The following is a 26,910-nucleotide window of genomic DNA, read 5'->3' on the forward strand; positions in this document are numbered from 1 at the left end:
GGCCACTGTCGATAGACAGGATACTGGGCTAGATGGACCTTTGGTCTGATGCGGTTCTTATGTTCTTATCAAAATTAAGGGGGGAGGGCTAGCTCAGTGGTTTGAGCATTGGCCTGCTAAACCCAGGGTTGTGAGTTTAATCCTTGAGGGGGCCTCTTATGGATCTGGGGCAAAATCAGTACTTGGTCCTGCTAGTGAATGCAGGGGGCTGGATTTGATGACCTTTCAGGGTCCCTTCCAGTTCTATGAGATCAATATAGTTTCAAAAACACTTAAAAAATATCCTAAAGCACTAATTTACATTAGGGAATAACTTCTTGTAAAGTTGTATTTAAAAAATTCCTTTCCTTGAAAATTTGTGGATATTTAGACAAAACCTTTCCAGGTAAAGAAGATAAGAATAAGAGCACAACAGTTTTGGAGACAAATGAAAATATCTTTTGGAGCTAAGACTAAAAGTGCACTTAAAATTAGGTCATGTTACCCATGAATTTAAGACGAAGATGGTAGGATGTAGCTGAAATATTGCATAAATCATATCAGCTTCTGAAATGAGGTGAACATGTAATTAGCGGCATACTTGGATGGCTTGACTATCAACTTGGTGCTAAAATTGGCACAGACATTAACTCCGGCAGAAATCTATGCCTCTCCAAGGTGCCTCCCCCACCCACTATCAAAATAAATAAGGTCTTTGCTATCTGGGTTTAATGTTTGGAATAATGTTTCAAATGTGTTTTTTTTCCCCTGATCAGTACCAAGAAATAGAATGGTTAGTCCATGGAGGGAAGATTGAGAAATAATAAGAAAAATATATAAGGCAATTGAGAAAAGGTAAAGCTAGCGAAACAAGAGAGGATAAAAATATCTAAAAATGTATCTCCTGCTACTGTTTAGTCATGGTGGAAGGAAACAAAAGGAAAATGCAAACTCTCCAGTGACTCCATGGAATTCTAATGAATAGGACCCTTTGGGAACATCTATACTGGAAAAAAAGACCCACGGCTGGCCTGGGTCAACTGAGTTTGGCTCGCAGGTCTCGAGCTACGGGGCTAAAAATTGCTGCCCCCTCAAGGGATCCCCAAATTTGAGCTCTAGCCTGAGCGCAAACATTTACAAAGTTGCTTTACAGCCCTGCAGCCTGAGCCCCGGTAGCCCAAGTCAGCTGATCTGGGCCAACCGCGGGTGTTTGATTGCTGTGTAGACGTAGTGACTTAAGGCAGCACCTTCTTTTTCTTGAGGTCTCTCCAAAGTATATTGTTGCATTTACTAATCCCACTTCCCTGTTCTTTCAAATCTGTCCTTTTCCTCCCCATTGCAACACATAAATGTTCTACAGTGTGTTGAGGCTTGTGGGACAGGCTTGTCCTTTTTAGGAGTCTCCCTGAGGAAACCCCCCACAAAACATTCAGTCGCTGTGCTAGTTGAAGTCCTTGTTCACCATTTGGGATCTCTTCCTGTTTTCCCTTCCCTTCCCTTTTATCTTTCCCAGGACTTGGTCTGCACTTGCCCCATCTTTTCTTTACTAAAAAAATTGAGGTGCAAAGTTTTCCATAGAACTCCAGATAATCTCGGCTATATAAAATGTTTGCATAGCTATCTGATCCAGTCCAAGGATAAACACATTCCAGTGTTTTATAAACTGTTCAAAGATGGTCGAGAAGGAAGAATTTAGCACATGAGAAATTAGAAATGGAGGGCAATATTCCATACTATGGAAGTTATTCCTGTGTAGGGGACATGGATTTCTTCCTTACGGTTTTGTTGGGGATGGGATGGGGAGGTGTCTTCATGGAGGGGTCTTCACCCCATGGAATAAGCACGTGTTTTTTGTGCTCCATTCATACTGCAGCCCATTGACATGCTTAAGTGATTTGCTGGATCAGATCAAAAGTGCTCAGCAAATTCCAGGATTGAGCCTGAGTCTTTGTAGTGGGAAGTCAAAACTTAGAGTCCTCAGGCTACACCTTAATGGATATGTGTATTCACGGGAGATGGGGAAGGACGCATGTTATCATGATGGTACCAAAAGCTTTACTATATCATGGATGTTCAGTAGAGTTTTATCAAAATTAAGTATTATATCATGGTAGTTTCAAAAACACTTAAAAAATATCCAAAAGTTCTAATTTACGTTAGGGAATAACTTCTTGTGAAGTTATATTTAAAAAATTCCTTTCAGGTCTTAGATCAGTGCTCTGGACTGAATCCTGGAATTTGCTGAGCAGTCTGGAACTGATCCAGGAAATTACTTAAGCATGTATGCTATCTCTCTTATAATGATCTTAAAAGAAAGAAAGAAATGAGGCTTGTTTTATGATATGCTTTCAATGTCTTTTCACATGTATAGCCCGAGGAAGTCCAAGAAATTTGAGAGTTTCTGATGCTACAACATCCACAATGAAGTTATCTTGGAGTGCAGCACCTGGCAAAGTACAGCGGTACCGTATAACGTATACTCCAGTGGCTGGAGGTGATACCAAGGAGATAACCACAAGGGGTGATACAACCACTACAGTGCTGAGAGATTTAGAACAAGGCACCAGGTATGCACTGTCCGTGACTGCCTTGTATGCATCTGGACCAGGGGACGCCCTCCCTGGGCAAGGAGAAACACTTGAAGGTAATTATTGATGCATATTATATAATCATTCATTTATTTATTTATATGTGCCTCCCTGCTGCTCTGGCGCCCCACCATCAAAATAAATAAGGTCTTTGCTATCTGGGTTTAATGTTTGGAAAAGCATTTCAAATCCCTGATCATTACAAAGAAATAAAGTGGTTAGTCCAAGGAGGGAAGGTTGAGAAATAATAAGAAAAATAAATGAGGCAATTGAGAAAAGGTAAAGCTTGTCCTTTCTAGGAGTCTCCCTGAGGAAAAAAAACCCTCAAAAACATTCAGTTGCTTTGCTAGTTGCAGTCCTTGTTTACCATTTGGATCTCTTCCTGTTTTCCCTTCCCTTTCCTTTTATCTTTCCCAGGACTTGGTCTGCACTGGCCTCATCATTTCTCCTTCTAAAAGAGTTCAGGTGCAAAGCTTTTCAAAGAACTCCAGTTAATCTCAGCTATAAAAAATGTTTGCATAGCTATCTGATCCAGTCCAAGGATAAACACATTCCAGAGGCCCAGTGTTTTATAAACTGTTCAAAGACAGTAGAGAAGGAAGAAGTAAGCACATGGGAAATTAGAAATGGAGGGCCATATTCCATTCTATGGAATTTATTCCTGTTTAGGGGACATGGATTTCTTCCTTACTGTTTTGTTGGGGATGGGGTGGGGAGGTGGTTTCCCTACCCCATGGAATAAGCAGGTTTTTTTCGTGCCCCATTCATACAGATCTGAGAAGGTTGACAGTAGTCCCAGGGCTGTTTTTAGAGCACAGGTCTTCAGCCTCTTTCATCCATTGTCTGAGTGCACCCGTTGGTGAGGAGTAACAGTCAGAGGAAAGTTTGTGGAGGATAAAAATGCTTAAACTGCATCAGCCCTTGACTGGATAGCTGCAGGCTCCAGAGGTGAGAATGCTGCAGAAGTTGCTCCATACTCATCCTCTCTCTAAAATATATGGGCCTGACACCACAAAGCTCTGGTTGGATGGCACTGGTAGGTTTGAAAGGGGTGAGCCATCCCTCTTTCCCCAGCCAGGATCTGACTGCTTTGGCTTCCCTTCAACTCACAGAAGTGGCTGGTAGAAGTTTTCCCTTACCAGTAGCTAAGTAGAATTGTATTGAATTTTAAATGCAACAGAAATGAAACTGCAAAAAGGAAAAGAAAATTAAACCAACCACAGAATTCAGCTAGTGAAACAGGATGTGTGGCAGTGGAGGCACCTAAGCAGGGCCATCTTGTTTTTCATGCAACACTAACAGTATTCTTCATTATTAATGGTGATTATAACAGGATGAGGTTCCTTCTCACCTATCTTCCTCTGCCTACGCAGACCACATGGATACTCTTTGCTTGTAAACACCATATGTGGCTTATTTACAGTGTTTCCCAACCATTTTCACAGCATTGTGCAACACCTGATCTACAATAGCATATCACCCTCAGGCCCTAGACCAAGGGTAGGAGAGGTTGGAGATCTCGCCCTCAGAGATCTCTCGTGGGACTGACTCTGAGAGCCTGCCTCTTTCTGGTTCTTTCTCCACCCTGGCACTTCCTTTCGGTGCCTTTTCTACGTTCTGGGCTAATGTGTTAATTAGCCTTGTAGCTCTCTCCAGCTTGTTCCCAATCTCTCAGTTAGGCACAGCTATCATTGTCAGATTTACTCCCAAGAAACTAATAGCAGTTGCAGTGACTGGAGAGCTACGTCTGCTGCTGTTCCCTAACTCTCTGTCCCAGTGACACAACACAAATCACAAGTTGACATACAGACGAGACTTAAGAAAACCCGCAGAAAGATTCCCCCAGCAACACACTGAGTTGTCCATTTTATTTTGTTACATCAACTCAGCCAAAACCACGTCATACCCCAGAAATAGGATATAATGGTGAACACAGTGAGGGTGGGGAGTGGAAATCCAGTCGATAGCTAACAATCAACTGTTTCTGAGAGCTACTGTTTTTCTAATCTGTTTTCCCCTGGGAAAGGGGGTGGTAAGAGCAGGCCTGGCAAGAGTTTCCTTTTCTGCCCAGAGGCATATTGTCAGATAACAAGAACATACTGTACACAGGCTGTTTAATAGCTTAACTTGAACAGATAATAGTTTGCAGTTTTTAAAGAAAAACAAATTTCTCTCTAGGTCAGGCAATCTATACAGGTACGTTTAGTCCTAATCTATGTCTTCATGCTTTGGAAGATGAAAATCTATTTTATGAGCACCCTGTTGCTGGAAGCTAGGATTTTTGAGAACTGCCTTAAGGATATCACAGCTACTGCTGGTGAGGGTGAATGCATCAGGCGTCTAAAGCAGAGGAGTTCATTTGAAATATGATCTTGAGAGCAATGTCACCAAAAAAAGCATTCATAGTTGTTTATCAGAACAAGATACAATGGGCCCCATTCTGATCTTGCTTGCACCACAGTAATTCAAGAGCAACTCCACTTATGTTAGAGACATTACTGGGCCAGAATCTCTGCAGGTGTAAACTGACATAACTCGATTGAAGTAAATGAGCTGTGCCAGGTTTTACGCCAGGAGAGGGTTCAGCCCATCATGCTTTAAACCTCAGTGAAGCTGAGATCAGAATCTGACCCAATACTTATAATGTAGATTAGTGTAATGTAAATAACAAGAACTGCATATTTTACTATACTCAGGAGATATTCTTTATTGGGGATTAAATAATGGTCTTTCCCCCCTTAGTATGAAAGTCTTTCCATTTAAATGTTATACAGCCCAGTTCTGCCATTTCTTTTAATGCTGTGAGAATTGGGATGTGAGGATTCATCATATTTGATTCACTTTCTAGTTTCAGGGACTCTTCTGCTGTATCCATTTCTCAGAGCTTGGCTTTTTTTTTGGCCAGGAAATGAATAGTGGTTTCTTAGTAGATATATGTTATTGTTTTTTTGCTGTTTCTATAGCAACATAAGAATGTTTTAGAAATGAATGACCTCCTACAGAGTGAATGGGGCTAACTCAAGTGACATTTCCTGACAATGAAGTTTTTAGCATATTATAGGAACTTTCCGTAATGTTTGAATTACGTAGTTCTTCTCCATATAGACTGAAACAAGGACTCAGTGTCTTTCAAAGAGATTTAGTGCTGTCTCATGCATTTTTTTCAATGATGCATTCCAAGATTTTTCACCCTGACATTTGCAAGTGACTTTTGATAACCATGGAGCAATCATTTGAATTTTCTTGTCTGGGGAAGTACACCATTTGCAGGAAAAAACAAATCCACTCAGAGGAAGTGATTAACTACATAAGAAAAATTGAACTGATTTTCTAAATATTATATATCAAATAGTTAACTAATTAGTTGCTGGGTAACTAATTAATTGCTGGAATAGATAGATCGGGTAGATTTTCAGGGGCTGATTCTGATCTCATATCAGTTTTATGCTGATGTAACTCTGGTGGACCAGATCCAGGGCTCCTTGATTCAGCCTCCTGTGCAAAAGAGCCAGCAACCTGGCCTAAAAGGGCAAGTGAGGACTCTCCTTATGTAGAGGAATGCTCCACTAGCAGAGAGCTGGCACAGGAAGCTCTGTTCTACCCCCTTCCAACTTCCCCGGCATAGCAGGTTATGTCACATGACAAGAGGTGTGGCCAGAGTGCTCTGCACGCCAACGTATTCAGCTGCATAATGGCCCCTAGGGAGACATTACCAGCCAACTTAAGTAGCTGTCCTATCTTTTGCCAGAGGCCAATTTGACCATCAGCAGGGCCTTGATCAGGAGTAGTATTAAGGTAGCTGTGTCCCATCCAACACACACACACACACACACGTCCTACTCTGAGATGAACTTGGCTGGATGTGAGGATCTGGCCTTCTGACTTCAGTGGAGATACTCGTGATTCACACTGTTGTAAACAAGAAAGGAATCAGGCTGTAAAAGTTCAGTGTGTGCACGGCATGAGGGCGTTTGTTTCCTTAGTTGATTAAATTCTGACCGCTTAGGATATTGGCTCAGATCTAACTTACATTTAATCTAAGTGAAATTGGATCAGTGTGAGATTTACGGTTACATATTAATCTTGAAAACTAGCTGGAGTACATGTATAGAAAATGTATACGTTTGGGGACTGATAGATGTGTATATCTTCCACTGAAATCAGAGGGAATTGTGGGTATGTAACTGAGGACAGAATACGGGCATTTATTTTTTATGACTGTTAAGCTTTTTAGCCTTAGGCTATGTTCACACTATGAACTAGGGATGTGATTCCTTTGCTGGTGTATATACACTTGGGGTAGTTCTGATCAAGCTCAAGTAGGAGCAGCGGAGGCCCAGCCCAGCCGTACTGAGTACTGACCCATTGGTTTTAATTGGGCTTGTACTCGGCGTGGCTCAGCTGTGCCTCTGCTACAGCTACCCATGCTACTGCAGCTTGGCTGGTGTTTATACGCCCACCCCTAGCTAGTAGTGTAACTGTAGCCTTAACTGATTAAGTCATGTGTTCAGGAGCAAAAATGATTGCTGGAGAGCTCAGGAGACGAGCCAAGCAAGTGTAGGAAACTGACTTAAATCGGATATTGTGTCTCTGGCTCAGCATGATGGAAAACCTTGATATGAAAAGTGAAGACGTGCAGAGATTCAGGGCTGGAAGGAAGAGAACCTGTTTTATATCTAAGGGTCTGTCTATACTAAGTGAGGAAAAGTATCAGAGGGGTAGCCGTGTTAGTCTGGATCTGTAAAAAGCGATAAAGAGTCCTGTGGCACCTTATAGACTAACAGACGTACTGGAGTGAGGAAACTGTTGTAGAGACATTGAGAACTTGAGCCAAAGCCCGTTGAAGTCAAAATTGAACACCACAGAGCCTAGCACAGTTACTGGGGGCCGGGGCTTTTGGGTAATTTTCAAAATCAGAGCACTTCATCATGTGATGGTGATACTGGGACTGGATGAAAAAGTGGAGCTGTGATGTATGGGGCATCCATTCCAAACAAGGGAGAAAACAGAGAGGACTATGCCGATTCTGTTGGCTGTGAGCCAAAGACCATCACCAGCCAATACAACCACCATCTGCTTCACCACCATGCCCTTACCCTATCTTATTGTGAATGGTCTTTCTACTTTCCTTGGCTATCCTGTTCTTGTAAGCAGCAGAGATACTAAGGTGTATGAGAATCCTTCTTGTTGGAGCATTTAGCCAGGGCTGGCTCTAGGTTTTTTGCTGCCCCAAGGAAAAAATTTGCCACCCCAAGAGTGCAACTTCCCAAGCAAAAAAACAAACAAACAAACAAAAAACCCCACAGGCGGCCGGAATGCTGGCCCTGGGATTGTGCCACCCCAAGTACGTGCTTGCTTTGCTGGTGTCTAGAGCCAGTCCTGCATTTAGCAATTAAGATTCTTGAACATTTAAACAGAAGATCAGAATAATTGCTCAGATACGTTAGTGATAGGCAGCAGTGCAAACCTCTATGACAGATAAATAGTAGGTAAGCAGATTTACTGTGTGATTTGCATACTTATACTTCTCAAACAAACTAAACATGGCTAATAGGTATAATTGGATGCCTACTAGCCATTACATTATACTGGTAATGTCACTGAACTTAAGTATATTTCTAAACTCCCAATGTAGCAGCTTAGTTAATGCTTAGCAGAATCTTAATAACTTAGGACTTTGCACCACTTTCTAAACACAGCTGCTTCTCTCCTCCACCTCCAGACCCATAGATACTCATGTGGTAGCTTCTTGTGAAAATATCTGCCTACAAACTTATACCTCACACATGAGGTGCAAATCAAATTAGTGTGTTATTTTAGATAAATGTTCTCAGTTGGAGTATAACATATTAAAAGTCTAATTTCCCTTAGTTGGTAAAATGCCTTGTCAGCAGTTTCCAGCTATTTGAAGTCAAATTTTTCCATTTAGGCCCGGCGGCTTGGTAAGAAGCCCAAAGTTTATTTTTATTCAACAAAAAGTGGTACTTTAGTTCCATATGATTTCTTTTTTCTTTCCAGAACTAACGTTTGTCGGTAGCTGGGCTTGATTACACTCCATTGCAAATAAATTTTCTTCTTCTGCTATTTAGTGGCACATATAATAATTTAATAATTGGTTTAAATATGCAATGATTGTTGCAGTGTCTACAACACATCATTAGCCATACTGTCCCAGTGTTATTTGCTGAGAATTGTGCTGTGGTAGCAGATAGTTTAATATTGAAATCATGTTGTGGCAGAGACTTGATTTGAAGTAGTCAATATAAAGTGACTTGTATATTTATATTACATTAAAATATGGAAAGAGAGGTTTGTATTGTGAAACATCTGTGCATTCTATCATATTGGGTTTTCCATAATATTTCCATTTGGATTATATTCAGATTTTTTTATTGAATGAAAAAGCCAAGGGTTGGGAGCAGAAACTTTAGAGTAGACAGAAAATTGGTGTAATTTACTTTTGAAGACAAATCTTTTTTCAGTCTTCCAGGAAAATTACTCTTTGGGGTCCAAATTCTGCCCTGACTTAATAGACTGAAATCAGTGAGTTTGCATGGAGTGTATATCAGGATGAATCTGGCTCTTTTAGCATACCAGGGTAAAGTTACACTGAAAGATGCAGTAGTGAGTTATTTTTCCTTATGACAATAAATCAACTGTAACAAAAAGCTGGATCTTAAAATGTTGTTTTTGAAATCAAGAGTGCCTCTGTGTGCGTGTCATATTTAGAGTGGCAGGCTAGAAGGATTGAAGGAATTTGTGTTTAAGTTTGGATGGAAAAAACAGTTGTCTCCAGAGAACGGTGATGAGATATCCGAGGGATCCTTGTCTGGATCACATACTAGCAATGGGTTCCAACCAAAATGGAATTATTCTTTCATTGATTCAGAATTAATGGGAGATCATGTTTATTTAATCCATTGATTATTGCTACAACAATATCATTCAAACCTTCAGCCTTTATACAAGTACTCCTACCAACTTCAATGGGATTAAGCTCCCTCCATGGATCTGAAGAAGTGTGTTTTTTACCCACGAAAGTTTATGCCCAAATAAATCTGTTAGTCTTTAAGGTGCCACCGCACTCCTCGTTGTTTTTGTGGATACAGACTAACACGGCTACCTCTCTGATATCCAATGGGATTGCGTGTGTCGGATCAGAGTTTAAATAAAGACAGATGCCTAGCAAGATTAAACCATGGTATATAAATTGGGACCAATCTGAAAACCCTTCCAGGCATAGTTCTGCACTGAAATCAGCTCACAATTATAAACTTCTCGCCTGATAGTATTTGCAAAGATGAGCCTGCTCTGTGGAGGTTGGATTAGGGTTGAAACTTCCCCCGCATTCAAAGAGGTTTGATTCTGGTACTATGGCTCTGGTCAGTCTCAAATATATTATGTCACTGTGGGTAAAGCTTACCTGTGGTGCAGAGGGCTGGCTCAAGGCCCTCCTCACTGCTTAAGCCTAGAACAGAGATCGGTTTGGGGGAACCTCTTGCTAAGCAGCTATTCAGGGGAGCCATTGCAGCCTTGCTCAATGCAGGAAGGCCTTTGGGAGATCAGTTAGGAATTCCACATAGAGTACACGTCGAAGTAGGCGCTGCATCTGTGTGTATAGGGATTTTTGTTTATAGCTACAACTTTGCCATTGCATAAAGAAAAAAAAAAAACTAGGGCTCTAGCCATTCCAGTAACATATTTTAGCTCACATTAATAACTGTACCCAGATGTCACATTGAACACAGCAAACTCCATAGACCTAATCCTCCAGGCTGTTTCATTAATTTTAAACCAGTGAGCTCTATTAAAGTCAACAGAGTTATATGGGCATGAAACTGGTGTATTAAAGTGAGCTTCAGACTTCTAGCTTACATCTTCTTGATTATACAGACTAAGGGTACATCTACACTACAGGGGGGAGTCGATTTAAGATACGCAAATTCAGCTACGTGAATAGCGTAGCTGAATTCGACGTATCGCAGCCGAATTACCCCGTTGTGAGGACGGCGGCAAAATCGACTTCTGCGGCTTTCTGTCGGCGGCGCTTACTACCACCTCCGCTGGTGGAGTAAGAGCGCTGATTCGGGGATCGATTGTCGCGTCTCAACGGGACGCGATAAATCGATCCCTGAGAGGTCGATTTCTACCTGCCGATTCAGGCGGGTAGTATAGACCTAGCCTAAGGAGCTGTTTAGTGCACTCCAAGAAATGTGAGGACAACCAGCTATGAAGAACAATACAACAGGAGTCTGGCAAAACTTAGTACAGAAAAGATAGTGCCTCCAGTCTACAGTTACTACACTTTATGTTGCAAATACATGACAAATTAGTTGTAAATAAATACAATGGTGGCAGTTGACAGGTATATTCTCACACCATTAAGATGGGTGCTGGTAGCAATGATAGCAGCCAAATCTATAATTCTCAGGCACTGGAAAGAGAGAAGGGCTGAAAACAATGTCAGACATTTCCTAAATAGGGGCATGTTATGAAAAACCTGTGTGCAGTTCTTAGCCTATTACTATTATAAAGATGTTATGGAAATGGAAAAGATACAACAAAGAACAACTAGAATGATAGAGGGACTTGATTATCATACCTGATGCTTTAGGTGAGCCAGGGATCCAAGTCACATAGGTGTAAATTCCATTGACTGCAGTTGGACCCATAATGTTTCCTGAAAAACAAGCAAACAAAAACTCAAGTGTCTGAATTAATCAATCAGTGGAAAGTGATTTATTTTGGTAAATCCAATAAACGCTATATGCATAAATGCCCTTGCATCAGTGGCAGAATAGACTTCTCATTGCGGTATACAGACTTATAGAAGGAAGTGAGAGAATAGCTGTTTGGGGGCAGTGTCAAATATAAGGATAAGGGGATATGAACAAGTAAAGAAAGGGTGAAGGACTCAAGAAATTTAGAAGGAATTTTTTCACACAGATTTAACATCAGGAAAAAATTACCCAAGGTTTCATTATTTGCCTATAAATGAGTTACTTGAGCTTTTGGAATGAAGATGGATTGTGAGGCGTAATTGCTAGTTTGGAAGATAAAGTTAACCTAGATTAACTACAAAGCACTGAAGCATATACTTAATTTTAATTTTAATGCTTAATTTTAAGCATGTAAGTAATTCCATCCTTGTTCAGCAAAGTATTCAAGATCGAGTGTCTTGCTGAGTAGGGTTGAGATTGCTCATGTATTTAAAAGTTGTAGCCGTGTTAGTCTGTATCAGCAAAAAGAACGAGGAGTACTTGTGGCACCTTAGAGACTAACAAATTTACACTTCAACCTCCATGGTCACTCTATTACAGACCTAAAAGTTGCAATTATTCAACAAAAAAACTTCAAAAACAGACTCCAACGAGAAACTGCAGAACTGGAATTAATTTGCAAAATGGACACCATTAAATTAGGCTTGAATAAAGACTGGGAGTGGATGAGTCATTACACAAACTAAACTATTTCCCCATGCTAATTTTCCCCCTACTGTTACTCACATTTTCTTGTCAACTGTTTGAAATGGGCCATCCTCATTATCACTACAAATGTTTTTTGTCTCCTGCTAATAGCCCACCTTATTCGATTAGTCTCATTAGAATTGGTATGGCAACACCCATTTTTTCATGTTCTCTGTGTATATATATATATACTGTATTTTCCACTGCATGCATTTGATAAAGTGGGCTTTAGCCCATGAAAACTTATGCTCAAATAAATGTGTTAGTCTCTAAGGTGCCACAAGTACTCCTCATTCTTCATGTATTTAAAGTTAACCATGGTCTTAAGTGTTTTGCTGAACAAGGGCCTTAATCTTCCTCATAAAAGAATGACTGTATTTCATTTGAGCTGGTGTTCTTGTGAACATTTTAATTTTATTCTGTGAGCATTTTATTTTTCTGTTCCTATTTCGCTGTAATATTTGCTAGCTGTGTCTTAGTCATAGTCCCTCTCTCATCACTTCCTTTCTTGCAGACCGTGGCTCACCTCGTGATTTGGTTATTAGAGACATAACTGACACTACAATGGGACTATCTTGGACAGCAGCTCCAGGAGCAGTTCGTCGTTATAGAATAGTATGGAAATCGTTTTATGATGGTCAGACTGGGGAGAGCACAGTTCCTGGAAATGTAATAAATACTGAGCTGGAAAATTTACAGCCAGAGACTAAATATAAGATTTCAGTCATTGCTTCTTATAGCAGTGGAGATGGAGCTCCTCTAGAAGGAGAGGCTACTACTGAAGGTAAGTGCAATACAGCATACCCAAAAGAACAGCCTGAATTGTGACCTGGGATATTGTGACACTTATTATCCCACGCACAAACTCTTGATACTCCTATTAATGCAACTTACATTGACAAGAGACTAGACCTTAATTTTTATTAACCCCTCTCCTTAAAAAAACCCAACCAAACCTTTGCCCATCTCAACTCAATGAAGTACCATCCCCCCACTTTTTTTTCTGAGCTATGATTATTTATAATCATAGGTCATTTATATCTCATGGAACCAGATTCAGCTACTTTTATTCATGTTAAATTGTACCCTACTCTGCAAGGAGTCCCATTGAAATTAACGGGGTTACTTAGAGAGTAAGCTAGAGTTCAACGTGAATGAGAGTGGCAGAATCTGGGGATAGTTCCTGGGGCTTTGTGGGTTGGAGGGTGTGGTTGTTGGGGGAGAAACAGGAGGTAGGGCTGGATCCAGGCACTAGCTCAGGGCGGCCAACAGAAAGGGGCAGCATGTCCAGGTCTTCGGTGGCAATTCGGAGGCGGGTCCCTCGGTCCCTCTCCGAGGGTAGGACCGGCCACTGAATTGCTGCCAAAGAATGAAGCGGCTGCAGTAAAGCAGCCGCCGAAGTGTCGCCGATTGCATTTTTTTTTCTTTTCGTTGTGCTTGGGGCAGCAAAAAAGCTGGAGCCGGCCCTGACGGGAGGAACAAGTGACCAGGGTAGAGAGGAAAGTCAGAGTTCATTCCATTGGGGTTAGTAATTTTCCTGCCCTGTGATTTCCTCCTCCCAGGCTCAGGTGAGTGGGTTTGAAGTTGGCTACATCTCTTACTCACAGTTCTAGATTTTTCTTATGTGACCAACACCACATAGTATTAATCTTCCTAATGTTACAGCTGTTTGAAAGTGAACATACCAGAATGGAAAGACTAGATGACCCTTGCAGTCCCTTCTAAGCCTATGGTTCTATGATTCTATGGCCAGTTCCAAATGCTGAGAGAGGTTATTTCAGCATTCTGTGGCATACCTCTCAGTGAAGTGAAAACCGACTCTGACTCTGGCATGCCAAGAAGGCTCTGCATTGCAAAAACCTAGGGTGGCATGCCCAGCTGACAGCCAGCACCAGACATGCCTTCCATTTCACTTCAGGTTTTTTATTTGATGGTGTTTGCTACAAGGCAGGAACCTGACTTAAGAAGTCTGGGTGTTACTGCCTGGAGAGTGAAACTGAAGTGCTTTATAAGACATCCACACTCTTCAGAACTGTTACTGCCTTAAGATTAGAGGTGGGAGACTCACAAAAGATTGGGCTGGTCTATTTGTTTGGAGATAACCACTCAATAGTTTGGATGCTTGTCAGTACCTTATCAGAACAATCTGAATCAATTTGGTCTGAAAAACTGGGCTTCACAGGGAGTTTTGCCTGTATAAAAAAATCCTCCTTCCCCCCCAAAAACCAAACAAGTCATGTCTGCAGGATTCGGCCTTTTATCACTAGCATTTGGAAGTGCTGAACTCATTATTTAAACAATAGGTTACCAAAAATGATGTTTTTTTATGTAGAACTCCCTGTTATGCTGGATTACTGTGTTACATGAATTGTTCATTTTTTTGCTCTGTGATGGAAAGTATAGTTATCTAAGCATCGCTGTTGTGTTAATTTACTCCAGCGGGATCAGAAAGTTTTCATGGCGGGCTCTTAGAACTGCAAATGAACTCCTGTCCATATGCTGTATATGGAAGGACAAATCACAGATGATATTCATAGTGCTGAATGAATGTGTAGACATATCTGTGCATGTTTTTATGTGACAAAATAAATATTTATCCATATTTTTACATTGAAAAGTGTCACCAAATGCCAGGAGGGTGAGAGTAGACGAAGAGACGGAGAATTCAATGAGAATTACATGGCAGCCTGCACCTGGGAAAGTTGTGAGCTATCGTGTAGTTTACCGACCAGTCAGTGGAGGAAGGCAGGCGGTTGCAAAAGTACCAGCTACTTCCACAACTACAGTGTTAAAACGACTTCAGCCTCTAACCAAATACAACATTTCTGTTATTCCAATGTATAAATCTGGGGAAGGAAAACACAGGCAAGGAGAAGGAACAACAGGTATGTATTATATATAATTAAATTTGAATAAATCGTAAAAATCTTATGATTAAAGGTATTCATTGTAGGGGGTAGAAAAGCAATTGTACAGTAAGTAGACCAAGTGTTAGCTAATCCGTTATCTGCCAGATCTCCAAGAACAGGAATTAACAAAAAATTGCTACAGGATGGGCATGGAATTGGGATTGTTGAAAATTTTACCTGTGTCATGGCCTGATCATTGCCTCCTGCTATTTGAGATTGGGGTATACCACTTTTGTTAGAGCAGCAAACCTGTTCTGGTGGCTGGTCCTTAGAAGTCAATGGAAAATAAGTGTTTCTGGACAGTTCTGTGAGAGAATATTATTCCTTCAACAGACCACTTCTCAATGGTTTGTTAGGACTTTGTAATTTGTCTTTGTAATTCTTGAAGTGGCCTTTGGGGAACTTATTCCTTGGCGTTGTCCTCATGGGTCTTCTTCATATGGCTGATGTAAATATAGAGCAACAACTATACATTGACATTTAAATGGTTACGCCAAATAATTTCATCTGAAGTAGCAGAGTGTATTGAGGTGATGTCTCCTTAGTATTCGCGAATTGGGCATTGAGTTGTTATATATTCCATGGTCTGTTCTAGGTGACCATAGTCGCCTGGAATCTGGAGAATCTTTAATTTTCCATTTGTGAAGCAAGTATCTGCATCTGCCATGGTTTGTGCGGATGTGGTATAGGATTGCCCATGAGCTTTGTGGGAGATTGAAGCCAGGGATCTTCTGCATCAGGTCTTTCACGAAGTGTTTGTGACTTCTTGTGAACTGTATTCAGCTTTCCAAGCTTCATCAGGGTTGAAGTTGCATCACTGAAGGTTAAATGCATGGGTCCAAAAGGGCTTATATGACTTCAAGCGGTGGTGAGGGATGTTGTTAGGCCCTGGTAGATGGGAAGATGTTCATTTCCCATGATCCTCTGGAATTCCCAAAGGTTCGTGGCATCATGGCAAATGGATGGGGGAAGCAATGTGCGACAGCACTGGCAGTCAAAGGGTTGCAGTCGACTTGTGAGCACCACACCGCAGTGTTGAGTTGGACATCAACAAGTCTAGTATGGCTACTTCTGCTCCATACTGGTGCACAGTACTCAGATACGGAATACCCATGGGCCATCGCTGATGTCCATGACACTGATGCTGATGCTCCCCAGCTTGTGGTTGCCAGTTTCTGGACCAGGGTTGACCCTTGTCTTTGTCTTGGCAGCTCCCTTCTTCAGATGGTCGTGGAAGGTTAGCGTGCGATCCAGTCTCACTCTGACATAGGTCGGTGTGGTGTCATGTCACTCAGTGTTGCCATATAAGGTTACTTTCAGGGTGCGCTTAGCCTTCCTGTTATCAAGATGGACTGCATCTGTTGTTTTATGAGGATTTGGCTTCATTGGTGACCATGGTTTACAATGATCTGCAGTAGCTAAAACAGGAGGGAAGGTGACTAGAGGGCTATCCATGGAACTCTGGCTAGGGAAAGTTTGTTGAAGGAACAATATTTTCTCTCAGAGCCCTTTAGAATCAACACATCATGCATTAAGCCTTGGTAAGGGGATTTGTTTTGAGTAGTGGAGAGTCTCATTAATCTGATCTGTCCTCACTCTGATACAAGTGCTTCCTTTTGCAAGGCAATTGTCTGGTGCTTTGCAGAGAAAATCAAATGGATTTGGATTTAATTGTGTTCTTCCATGGATGTAGGGCAATATCTGAAAGAGACAAATGTTACAACTTCTCTGCTTCAGTTGCTGCCAGTGTGGCTCACTGGGGCACTAGAGTCATTGTGAGCACCTTGTACCACAACCTGCACTTTGGACCCATCTCATGCTTACTCAAAATCCATAGTTGTCTGGCACATTTTCAGTATAATTTTTTAATTCTCTCATCTCACATCTGCCCCATCTCCCCCTAGAGAGATTACATAGAATCCTGGCCCACAATAATATGTAAACTTAATACAATAAGGTCTTTCAAGGACTATGCAAGAAATTGCCATGTCTATCAACCACTTGTTTGCTAAACAGTCTCTCTCACCAGGAGCACATGACACCAGTGCGCTCTGATCTGAACTGGCTGCCTGTCAAAATAGAGAGTAAAGTTTTACCTGTAAATTTCTAAATGGCTTGAGACCTGCCACACTGCCTTCTGAGTACAAAAGGAGGGAACTGCTGGCAGGGCATTTTTTATGAAGGGCTTCAACTTTGGAATTTATTTCTCTCCTTGGTGTGAAATAGCCTGAATCTTTTGACCTTCAGGACATGCTGCAAGGCCTGTATCTTTACCCCTAAGGAGGAAGAGGCTGAGAAGGGCTGGTGGTATTTGTGGGTGAGGGCAGTTGGGCTTGTTTTAATGTCTGGTTGGTAATTTTCTTATTTTCTGGTTTTGGGTTGAGAGGAAGCATCTGGTCTTGCCTCTCATGGTTTGTTACTAGTGATTATGCCAAGCAAATCCAGCGCGAGCCTGGAATAGGTGCTTTTTAAATATTGTTTTAAATTCATAATAATTAAATATTAAAATAATAATAATTAAAACAATTAATAACCGACTGCAGTTGTACATGGTTTTTTTGCAGTAATATTTACTAATATTTTTATATACATAAGTGATCTAAGTTATGGCTTTTTTCCCCTTCGATCCTGGCAGCCTCTCCGTATAAACCGCCCAGAAACATGAAAACTTCTGATTCCACTATGTCAAGTTTCAGAGTAACTTGGGAGCCAGCCCCTGGGGAAGTGAGAGGTTACAAAATAACTTTCCATCCGACAGGAGAAGATAGACTTGGAGAACTAATTGTTGGGCCATATGACAATACAGTTGTATTGGAGGAACTTAGGTATGGCTAATAATTCTTTTTAATTTTGGTTTAATAGTTTAATTATTAGAAATAAAATGGCTCAGGTTATGAATAACTTTACCATCCCTTCTTTACAGCAATGTGTTTATGAAAAAAGTATGTAGTTTTTCACAAAGATACCCCTTTTTCCTTAGTTTTAATGCTATTGTTGGTAAGGCTGCACTAGGGCCATGATGATAAAGAGGCTGGTAGGTAGGACAGAGTCAAGCATAAGTAAGAAAAACCTTTAAGGGCCATGGGCTTCCAGGGAATTGTTATTCAACCCCAGAAAGGCATCTGCAAGCATGGATTCCAATGTTCTGCCTGTGATCTCACTGGGGCATGTGAGAGAGCAAGATGGCATGCTTGATACTAGGAGCAGAGGAGAAGACTGAGTTGTCCAAACTTTTTTCTAAATAATTTTGAAGCTAAAATTGTAGCAGTCTAGTTCAGTTCTGGATAGAGCTCTATGTTCATTATGGGGGAGACCCTGAGATTTAAAGATGCAATTCTGAGCATGTCATACTACACGAGCACTGGGAATTGCATGGTAGCATCAGGAATTGTATGTGTGTCCAGGGAGGGTGCAAAGATGTTTCGCACCCTAGGCGAAACTTCCACCTTGCGCACCCCCCTCCCCAGCCCTGTGGCAGCTCTCCGCCCTAAGATGCCTCCCCTGCGGCAGCTCCCCCCCCCCCCCCCCTGGGGCCCCCCCCCCGCGGCAGCTCCCCCCGGCCCAGGGAGCCGTGCAGCAGCTCCCCGTCCCAGCTCACCTCTGCTCTGCCTCCTCCCCGAGCATGCCATCGCTGCTCCACTTCTCCTGCCTTCCAGGCTTGCGGCGCCAATCAGCTGTTTGGCACTGCAAGCCTGGGAGGGAGAAAAGCAGAGCGGGGCGGTGTGCTCGGGGGAGGAGACGGAGCAGAGGTGAGCTGGGGTGGGGAGTGGTTCCCCTGCGTGCCGCCGCCCCTCCCTTACTTGTTGCAGGCGGCCCTCCCCACGCCCCCCTGCCCCAGCTCCCTCCGCCTAAATGCCGCCGACGACTGGGTCAGCCGAAGATCCGGCCACTGCCGAAGGACCCAAAATGCCGCCTTCCAAATGCTAGCGCGGTCGCCTAATGGGTTGCACTGGCCCTGTGTGTGTCAGTTGGGCATGCTCAGAGTGGCACCATTAAAAATCTGACCTCAAATGAACAAACTATGGTATATAGTTACAGATCTGGAACCAGACACTCAGTTGGTATAAAGCGGGAGAGCTCCATTGGCTTCAATGGAATTACACCACATTATATCAGTTGAGGCACAGGACTCAGGGCTTTACATTTCTAGACCTTCTCCTCTATAGAAAAAAACTGAGTAGCTATCTTTAATGTAACGAAAGGTCAAATCATCAATTCCTTAGTTCCTCACTCAGATACTATCTTAAGGAAAACTCTCACTGAAGTTAGGAGGTATGTAAGCAAACACAGAAATATGGATTTAGAACATGTACTATACCATATAACATAATATAGTAATAGTCAGTATAGAAACTATGATAATGCTTCACATGTGAGATATCTAAAAAGCAATCAAATCCATGTTAAAAGGTCTAGTTTATTTATTGGTGAAACATCAGCATTTAGCTGATCAAATTGATTTGACATATCCATGTATTTTTTTTAATATTGTAGGGCAGGCACTACCTATAAGGTAAATGTTTTTGGAATATTTGAAGGAGGGGAGAGTGCACCACTGGTTGGCCAAGAAATGACCACCCTTTCAGATGCTACTGTGATGCCATTCTTAGCCGGAGGTAAACCTGATCACATTGAGGCAAATGGAATATCTGTCTTTTGTTTTCTAATGTTTTAGATAGGTTTAGCATTTCCCTGTCACTTTTATCATAAGATGCTGCAATACATTTAACTAACAAATATTTATTTACAGGGTTTGATGAATAGTAAAACCTGTATCCTCAAGTATGCCTAAATTCATGAGTACAGTTCTCTTCCACTTTTATTAAAAGGTCACTCCTGTTAAGCAGAGGCCAAGTTCACTGTATCTAGAAGCCATACATGCCTATGTTCACTCATACAGGGCCAAATGCTTGATCTGAGAATGCTGCCCTCCTAAGTGAGTTGTGCACACAGAGTGAAATACACCTCTGCAGAGAGAGCCAGGACAGGGCCTATCCACCACTTAGCATCCTTAAAATAGATCATAAGTGGGCATAGGCCTTTTGTTTGCTGTCTGCACAGGGATGAATTTCATCCCTGGGGTATTGTGCACAGGACTGAGGAACAATACATGTAATGGTCAAGGCAGCTACTCTCCCTGTGTGTGGTAATGGGCCTGTGTATCTGGATTGACTCATATTGCCCACCATTCCCCCATGCCCCTGGAGTCATGGGTGCTGCTGCACCCCCTGGCTTGAAGTGGTTTCCATCATATACAGGGTTTATGGTTTGGTTCAATGGCTCTCAGCACCCCCACTATACAAATTGTTCCAGCGCCCCTGCCTGGAGTTGAGCTCCAGTTTGTGTAAGGACTGAGAAACATGTTTGCGAGGGACCTCTGCTTCCCTTTACCCTACTGTGCTTGTGCGAACCATGGCATTTCTTCTCCATTTCAGGCCTGGCATGCCCCGCAGAGAGGGACAGAGGGTTTGGCCCTGAGTATCTACTGTAGAAGTCTATCCTAACCCCTGTAAAAGGTCTCTCAGAAATTAATTTGGTAAAAACCTACTTTTAGCTGCCAAAGATGATATTCAGGCAAACATAAATTCTTTTTTTCCTAGCCTTTTTAAAGATACTTTTTTTTATTCAATGCCCTCTTTGAGCACCATGTTATGGAAAAATAATACTCGTTTATATAACATTTATCAACAGCAGTTAGAAAATGCTGTTGATGTGCTTCAGTAAGTAGGTTTTAAACTATTTTTGGATTGCCAAAAATTGAAGTACACAGCTCCCTTTTTTTTGCAACAGGTAGGCAGAAAACCCTAGTTTGTTTGCGATTACAGGTGTTATTTAGCAGTGGTTGCTGGATTTGAAGAGGTGTTTACAGGGCCGGCTCCAGGGTTTTGGCCGCCCCAAGCAGCCAAAAAAAAAGCCGTGATCGTGATCGCGATCTCTGGCGGCAATTCGGCGGGAGGTCCTTTGCTCCCAGCGGGAGTGAGGGACCGTCCGCCGAATTGCCGCCTAATACCTGGACTTGCCGCCCCTCGCCGGAGCAGCCGCCCCAAGCACCTGCTTGTCAGGCTGGTGCCTGGAGCCGCCCCTGGGTGTTTACCTATGTGGAACTAGAAAAATGGAATGCCTGAGATATAGTGCCTAAGAGAATTTACTGACCTTGGCCAGAAACTCTATATAATACTAGAGGGTAAAATTGAGAAAGGTGGCATAGCAGCAGAAAGGATGCTACCGGTGAAATTGGAGAGAAACTAGTAATTCTGGCAGAAAAATAATTGCACCGGGCATATTTATTATGTTTATGTTACTGCAGCTACCATTCCTTCCTACAATGTAATATACAGTAAGCTAAGCTGTTTTAGTAATGCATGGACTAAAATCATGGTTACTGTGAAAAATGAAATTTGTAGCTGGAAAAGTAAATTCTGTATGCAGTGGTACCCTATCTATTTATTAAAATAACAAAAATTAAGAAAGATATAGTGCCTTTGCTAGAACTTTCAGGTGTGGGATTATGGGAGTTGGAAGAAAAGTAAAAGCCAAAGTAATTTAATTGGTTAAAGGTACATGAAGCTTCATTGGTGAACATATGCATGCAGTTTTGATCTAACAAGATTTTACTTAAATTCTACTCCACAAACTATTTGTATTGTCCTGATTAAAGACTAGATCTATATTTTCTATGCAGAAGAGGATCATGCTTTTAAACCCTCAGGTACATCGAGTAGTTAGGAGTCTACAGTATTGGATCAATTATGTGGAACATAGATGAAATCACAATGTCTTTCAACTGTGATGAGTTTGGCTGATTTTTCTCAATGGGATTTCTTCCATATAAAGACAAGAAGCTATGATGGCAAGAAGCCAGAAAATTTGCAGCTGGTAACTCAATCTCCTGGAAAAGAGAGTGAACAAGTGTTTTTTTTTTCAAATGACTGATAATAAGATCATTTAAATACTTGTATCTTTCTGCTTTGTATAAACATTCTGTGATTTCTAATATGATGAAACTGAAATTTTTCATATTTTTATTCCATAGTTTGTAAACTGAGGGTATCTGAGATAACTTTCTTCCTTTTCAAAACAATGCAGCTTTGTATAAATGTTTGTTTTTGTCATTTCTGTATCTCTTGACTTGTGTATTTGTTTGCATATCTTCTTCTAAATTATGTTCTCTCTTTCTTGTTTTACATGTGCAAACTTCTGCACCATCTATATTAATTTATTTTATTTCTCTACAAGTTGAGTGATGTTGCTTATCTGAATATGTTAATGATATATACTAATTATTCCAGTGTATAATTGAAAACAGGACATTAGTTTAGCCCCTGATTCTAGACTAAAATAATGTAAATCTGGATCATTTGAAAATGCTCACATATTTTAATTTTAGTGTTTAGTTCATTCAAAATATAGGGCATTGCTACTGCCAGATTAGTTATTAGCTTAAACTTCTGTTCCCTCAGGAATCTGAAATAAATTTATTTTCCATTAATAAAGATCAAGCTAGGTAAAGCCTATCATAGTAAGGAAAAGCATGTTCATGAATTTTGACATGTCAGAAGAGGTCCCTCTGGGAGGGATGTGTGTATGAGGAAATTAATAAATCTTGTACCAATGAAATAATTCATGAATAGTGGATCAATAGCTGGTATTGACAGGCCACAGAGCATCAGTGGATAATGCTAGAAGTTTCAGTCAGTAAGTTAATTCAGTGTATATCATGTAGTGTAGAAGAGGACAGAAGAAAATGAAGTACCTGCATGGATTAATATGGATAACATGTTTTTTTTCTGGTTGGTGTGGCAGGCTTGGAGTGTATTACCAGAGCAGAAGCTGATATTGTGCTCCTGGTGGATGGCTCATGGAGTATCGGGAGACCAAATTTTAAAACAGTCAGGAACTTCATTGCTCGTATTGTTGAAGTCTTTGATATTGGTCGTGACAAAGTGCAGATTGGTAAGTCTTGCAGGTATAAAAGGGGTCTGGGCTCATAACTGTTCCATAACAATGTAGTAACCGAGTGATAATGGCTTTTTCAGCTCTTGCTCAGTATAGTGGAGATCCCAGAACAGAATGGCACCTAAATACTTATGGTTCCAAACAGAGTTTACTAGATGCTGTGGCCAACTTACCATACAAAGGAGGCAATACTCTAACAGGTACGTTACATTCCCTTAGTTTTCATTAAGCTATATTTAAAAATGTTCCATTAATTGCCATAAATTATCTGGTCATTATTATCAATGAGCTCAGCACTGTGCATCATAAAAAAATTCCCTGCCCAAAGGTGCTTCCAGTCTAGTTTGGACATGATTAAAACTGTTCAGACATATTATAATACAGAAAGTGATGGCACAAGCTTGAGGTGTTGGGGAAATCTTGCTGAGGTTATCATTCAAAGGAAAGGGTTCTCAGCAGAGTGTGTTTTAAGGAGGGATTTGATGGAGGAGAATTTGGGTAGATAAGGAATATGATGGATGAAATAATTTGGCCTATGAAAAGAGGGGAAGGCAATTCAATGCAAAAGGGGCAGCATGAAAACAAGTGTTGAGATAAAAAGGGGTGCTGTGGTGGGGATTTTGGCAGGAGGGAAGGCTATAAAAGGGAGAGGAGGAAGAATGGGGAGCAGAGATGTTGGCAAGGGCAGAGGTGGTGCAGGACCTGGTAGGGGAAGATGAGAAGCTTGAATTTGATGTGGAAGATGATGGGCAGCCCTTGAAAGGATGTAAAGAGGGGAGTGGTGTGGTCAGTGATGGCTATGGTGAAATATATTTGTTTGCCAGTAAGGTATATTTGTAATAGTGTACAGTACTCACCAATTGCCTCTTTATGTCACATTAGGAATGGCTTTGAGTTTCATCCTAAAAGACAATTTCAAACCAGAAGTCGGATTGAGGCCTAAAGCTCACAAAATCGGTGTCCTCATCACTGATGGCAAATCACAAGATGATATAGTGGCTCCTTCAAAGAGACTCAGGGATGAGGGAGTGGAACTTTATGCGATTGGTAAGTGTTGTATGAAGAGAAATTGAATGTAGAGATGAGTTTTAAAACATAATAGATCAGTAGTAATGCACTTGACTCCATGGAATGCGATAGAAATGATGTGTTTCGGTGCGGGGGGCTTAGCTGTATTACACTTCATTTAAGTCTTGTTTATGTGTCATGTATTTAAGGTATTAAGAATGCGGATGAAAATGAGTTGAAGCAGATTGCAACAGATCCAGATGATACCCATGTTTACAATGTTGCTGATTTCTCCTTCCTCGTTAATATTGTTGATGACTTAACGATTAATCTGTGTAATAGTGTAAAAGGCCCAGGTACGTCTTCCTTTTCAATCAAATTCATCCTCTCCCAGTCTATGTGCTTTAATACCTTGGCCTGAAAATTCATTTCCATTGCTGACTGGGAACTGTCAAATCAATCTGCTTTTTCAGCTACCGACCTAAAGAAGCTGTGCAGGCCACCTGGGATAACAACTGTGTTTTGCCTCCACAAGCATTACGTGGCTGTCTAAGCCTGCCTTCTTCCCAGGGTCAGGCACATGGAAAAGATGTTGTTTGATGTGTCTCCCCTTATGTGGAGGGCCAGGCGGGAAGGTTTTTTGCTGGCTGACTGACAGTTACTCAACCCGGGAAGAGTTTTAACAGGACTGCACTGTTGAAATGTGAAATCTGGCTGGCTTACAGCTCAGAAGCAAAGCTTAGCATGGAAAAGGAGCCCCTCAAGATGAGGGTTCTCCCTATCAAATGTTAGTGTTCGGGGTTGGGTAGGAAGGAGAGGGAACTTACATAGGTCTGATAGGAAGGCTACTGCCCACAGAGCCATGTAATAATGTGGTGCTGGGCTATCATTGTCATTGCTGTTGTAAGGACTCCTCCGGTGATGTGAGGCGTCATTTCAGAAATACCACCAAAGAGCAGCAGCAAATATTTTTTTCAAAGCAGTTGAACTTGAGTATTATTCTGAGTTTCATTCCCATTGTCATTAATGAGCATCTCCCTTTATTTGTTTCAATGCTGTAGGTGGTTTGTCATCTCCCTCCAATCTGGTGACTTCTGAGGTGACACCTCGTTCTTTCAGAGTGACGTGGACTGCACCTGTTGAGAGCGTGGATAGATACAGGGTTGAATACTACCCTGTTTCTGGAGGCCCACCTCAGCAGGTTAGTACCTGGAGTCTCTGTTCTGATCTTATCTGTATGAACCGCAGACTCTTGCATATTGAAGTTTCTCTCATCTAGATTCTGCCAAGACAGAATGGTACCTATTTAAGGTTTGTGTTAATCTGAAAGAATGCTGGTTATGTGTGGAGCGGTGTGAGGTGGGAAAGGACTTCTGTCTCAAAGAGCATGGAGGCATCTTATAAAAGGGGTATATTCCTGCCCACAAATAGCAAGTTACATTCTTTTTGCTTTGTGTTTCAAAAGCCTGACAGAAATGAGGTTCATACTACAGATGATCTTGGATATTTTAAAATTATGAAACTTGGAGTTTAATATACCTTAGAAAATACTTGTCTATGTTTCCTAGTAATGCCCATTGATTCATACGTCCACAGTCATATGTTCCTTTAATCAAGTCCGTTCATGAAAACTCTCTGACCATATCAGCAACTAGAAATAGTGGTCCTTTAGTACACCTTATTCTGGGTCATGGTTAAAAGAAGAGGGATGTTGGGCTCTACAGGTTGTGAGAGAGTATTTAGGTTAGGGTCAAAGTTAGGGTCAAGACTGTTAAATCCATACTCAGATCTGACTCAGCCTAAACTAGCACTTTCTTCAGGATTTGTCCTTTGGTTAGGGCAGGTGGCAGCCATTCTGGCACATGTTGACTTTATACCTTTCTTATCCAATGGCATTTTATTCTGAAGACTTTCTGCTTCTTTTTGGTTGATCCTTGTTGCTAATATCACTGCATACAGTACATGTGCTATACAAGTCTCGATTTTCCATGGTGCCATACTGTCTACATTCTATTTCCAAAACAGGGAGGAAGAATTTGAATTACATTTATAAGCATGTTCCCCATTCAACCAAATAGTGTGTAGCACAGGGGGTTCTCAAACTGGGGGTTGGGACCCCTCAGAGGGTTGTGAGATTATTACATTGGGGGTCACGAGCTGTCAGCCTCCACCCCAAACCCCGCTTTGCCTCCAGCATTTATAGTGGTCTTAAATATGTAAAAAAGTGTTTTTAATGTACTCAGAGTCTTGCTGTCTGAAAGGGGTCACCAGTACAAAAGTATGAGAACCAATGGGTAGCATAAATACCACCTGTGAAAGTAAGGAGTCATTTTAATCTAATTGTACACTATTGAAAACATATGTCTGCCTAAATCCCTACAACTTGCTTTTTCATACATAATGGGGGCAGAATACTGAAAAACTAAACATGCAGAAGACTAAGGGATGAATTTATTTATAGTGTAACTCCACTGATGCAAGAGTAATATGCAGCAAGACTGAAGATGACTTTGGTAAATTAAATTAACATTGCTTTTATTTTTGTGTAGTTTTATGTAAATCGAGCGGAAACTACTACAGTTCTGAGAAACCTGAAACCTGAAACAGAATATGTTGTTAAAGTGTTCTCTGTGGTAGAAGATGAAAGCAGTGAACCTCTAAGTGGCTCAGAAACAACTTGTAAGTTACAATTCCAGTACGATCAATGTGTTTAACAACTGATGTGACACCAATGATTGTCCCTCAGTAGAACACTTATTATTGCAATACTTCTTGACAACATAAAATGGTAGTTTGGTCCTTGAGTTGCCCATATAACCATGCCTGGAAAGTTGTGGCCATAAGAGACAGCGGCAGGGTGGAAATTGTCTGCCCTGACTCTGGCTTCCTTCCAAACTCATAAAGACACTGCTCTACTAGTCCTCTTGGGCCAGAGCCCAGGAGAAACATTCCAAGAAACGACTTATAACCTCAGGGAATATGGTCCAGAAGTTGTCAAATACA

At 41.4% G+C, this 26,910-nt stretch overlaps 1 protein-coding gene across 1 annotated transcript in view; it reads left to right on the plus strand.

Annotated features, from left to right (window-relative positions):
* The window catches only part of COL12A1 (collagen type XII alpha 1 chain), a 134,351-nt gene that overhangs the window by 37,035 nt on the left and 70,406 nt on the right, over window positions 1-26,910 (plus strand). Inside the window, exons 15-25 of the mRNA XM_034766198.1 lie at window positions 2,351-2,623; window positions 12,549-12,818; window positions 14,653-14,919; window positions 17,579-17,768; window positions 19,438-19,559; window positions 22,747-22,896; window positions 22,980-23,099; window positions 23,782-23,946; window positions 24,117-24,263; window positions 24,969-25,108; window positions 26,457-26,586. Coding sequence (XP_034622089.1) covers window positions 2,351-2,623; window positions 12,549-12,818; window positions 14,653-14,919; window positions 17,579-17,768; window positions 19,438-19,559; window positions 22,747-22,896; window positions 22,980-23,099; window positions 23,782-23,946; window positions 24,117-24,263; window positions 24,969-25,108; window positions 26,457-26,586 — 1,974 coding nt within the window. The remainder of the gene's footprint in view (window positions 1-2,350; window positions 2,624-12,548; window positions 12,819-14,652; window positions 14,920-17,578; window positions 17,769-19,437; window positions 19,560-22,746; window positions 22,897-22,979; window positions 23,100-23,781; window positions 23,947-24,116; window positions 24,264-24,968; window positions 25,109-26,456; window positions 26,587-26,910) is intronic.

Source organism: Trachemys scripta, chromosome 3, assembly GCF_013100865.1.
Source record: "Trachemys scripta elegans isolate TJP31775 chromosome 3, CAS_Tse_1.0, whole genome shotgun sequence".
Classification (NCBI taxonomy): domain Eukaryota; kingdom Metazoa; phylum Chordata; order Testudines; family Emydidae; genus Trachemys; species Trachemys scripta.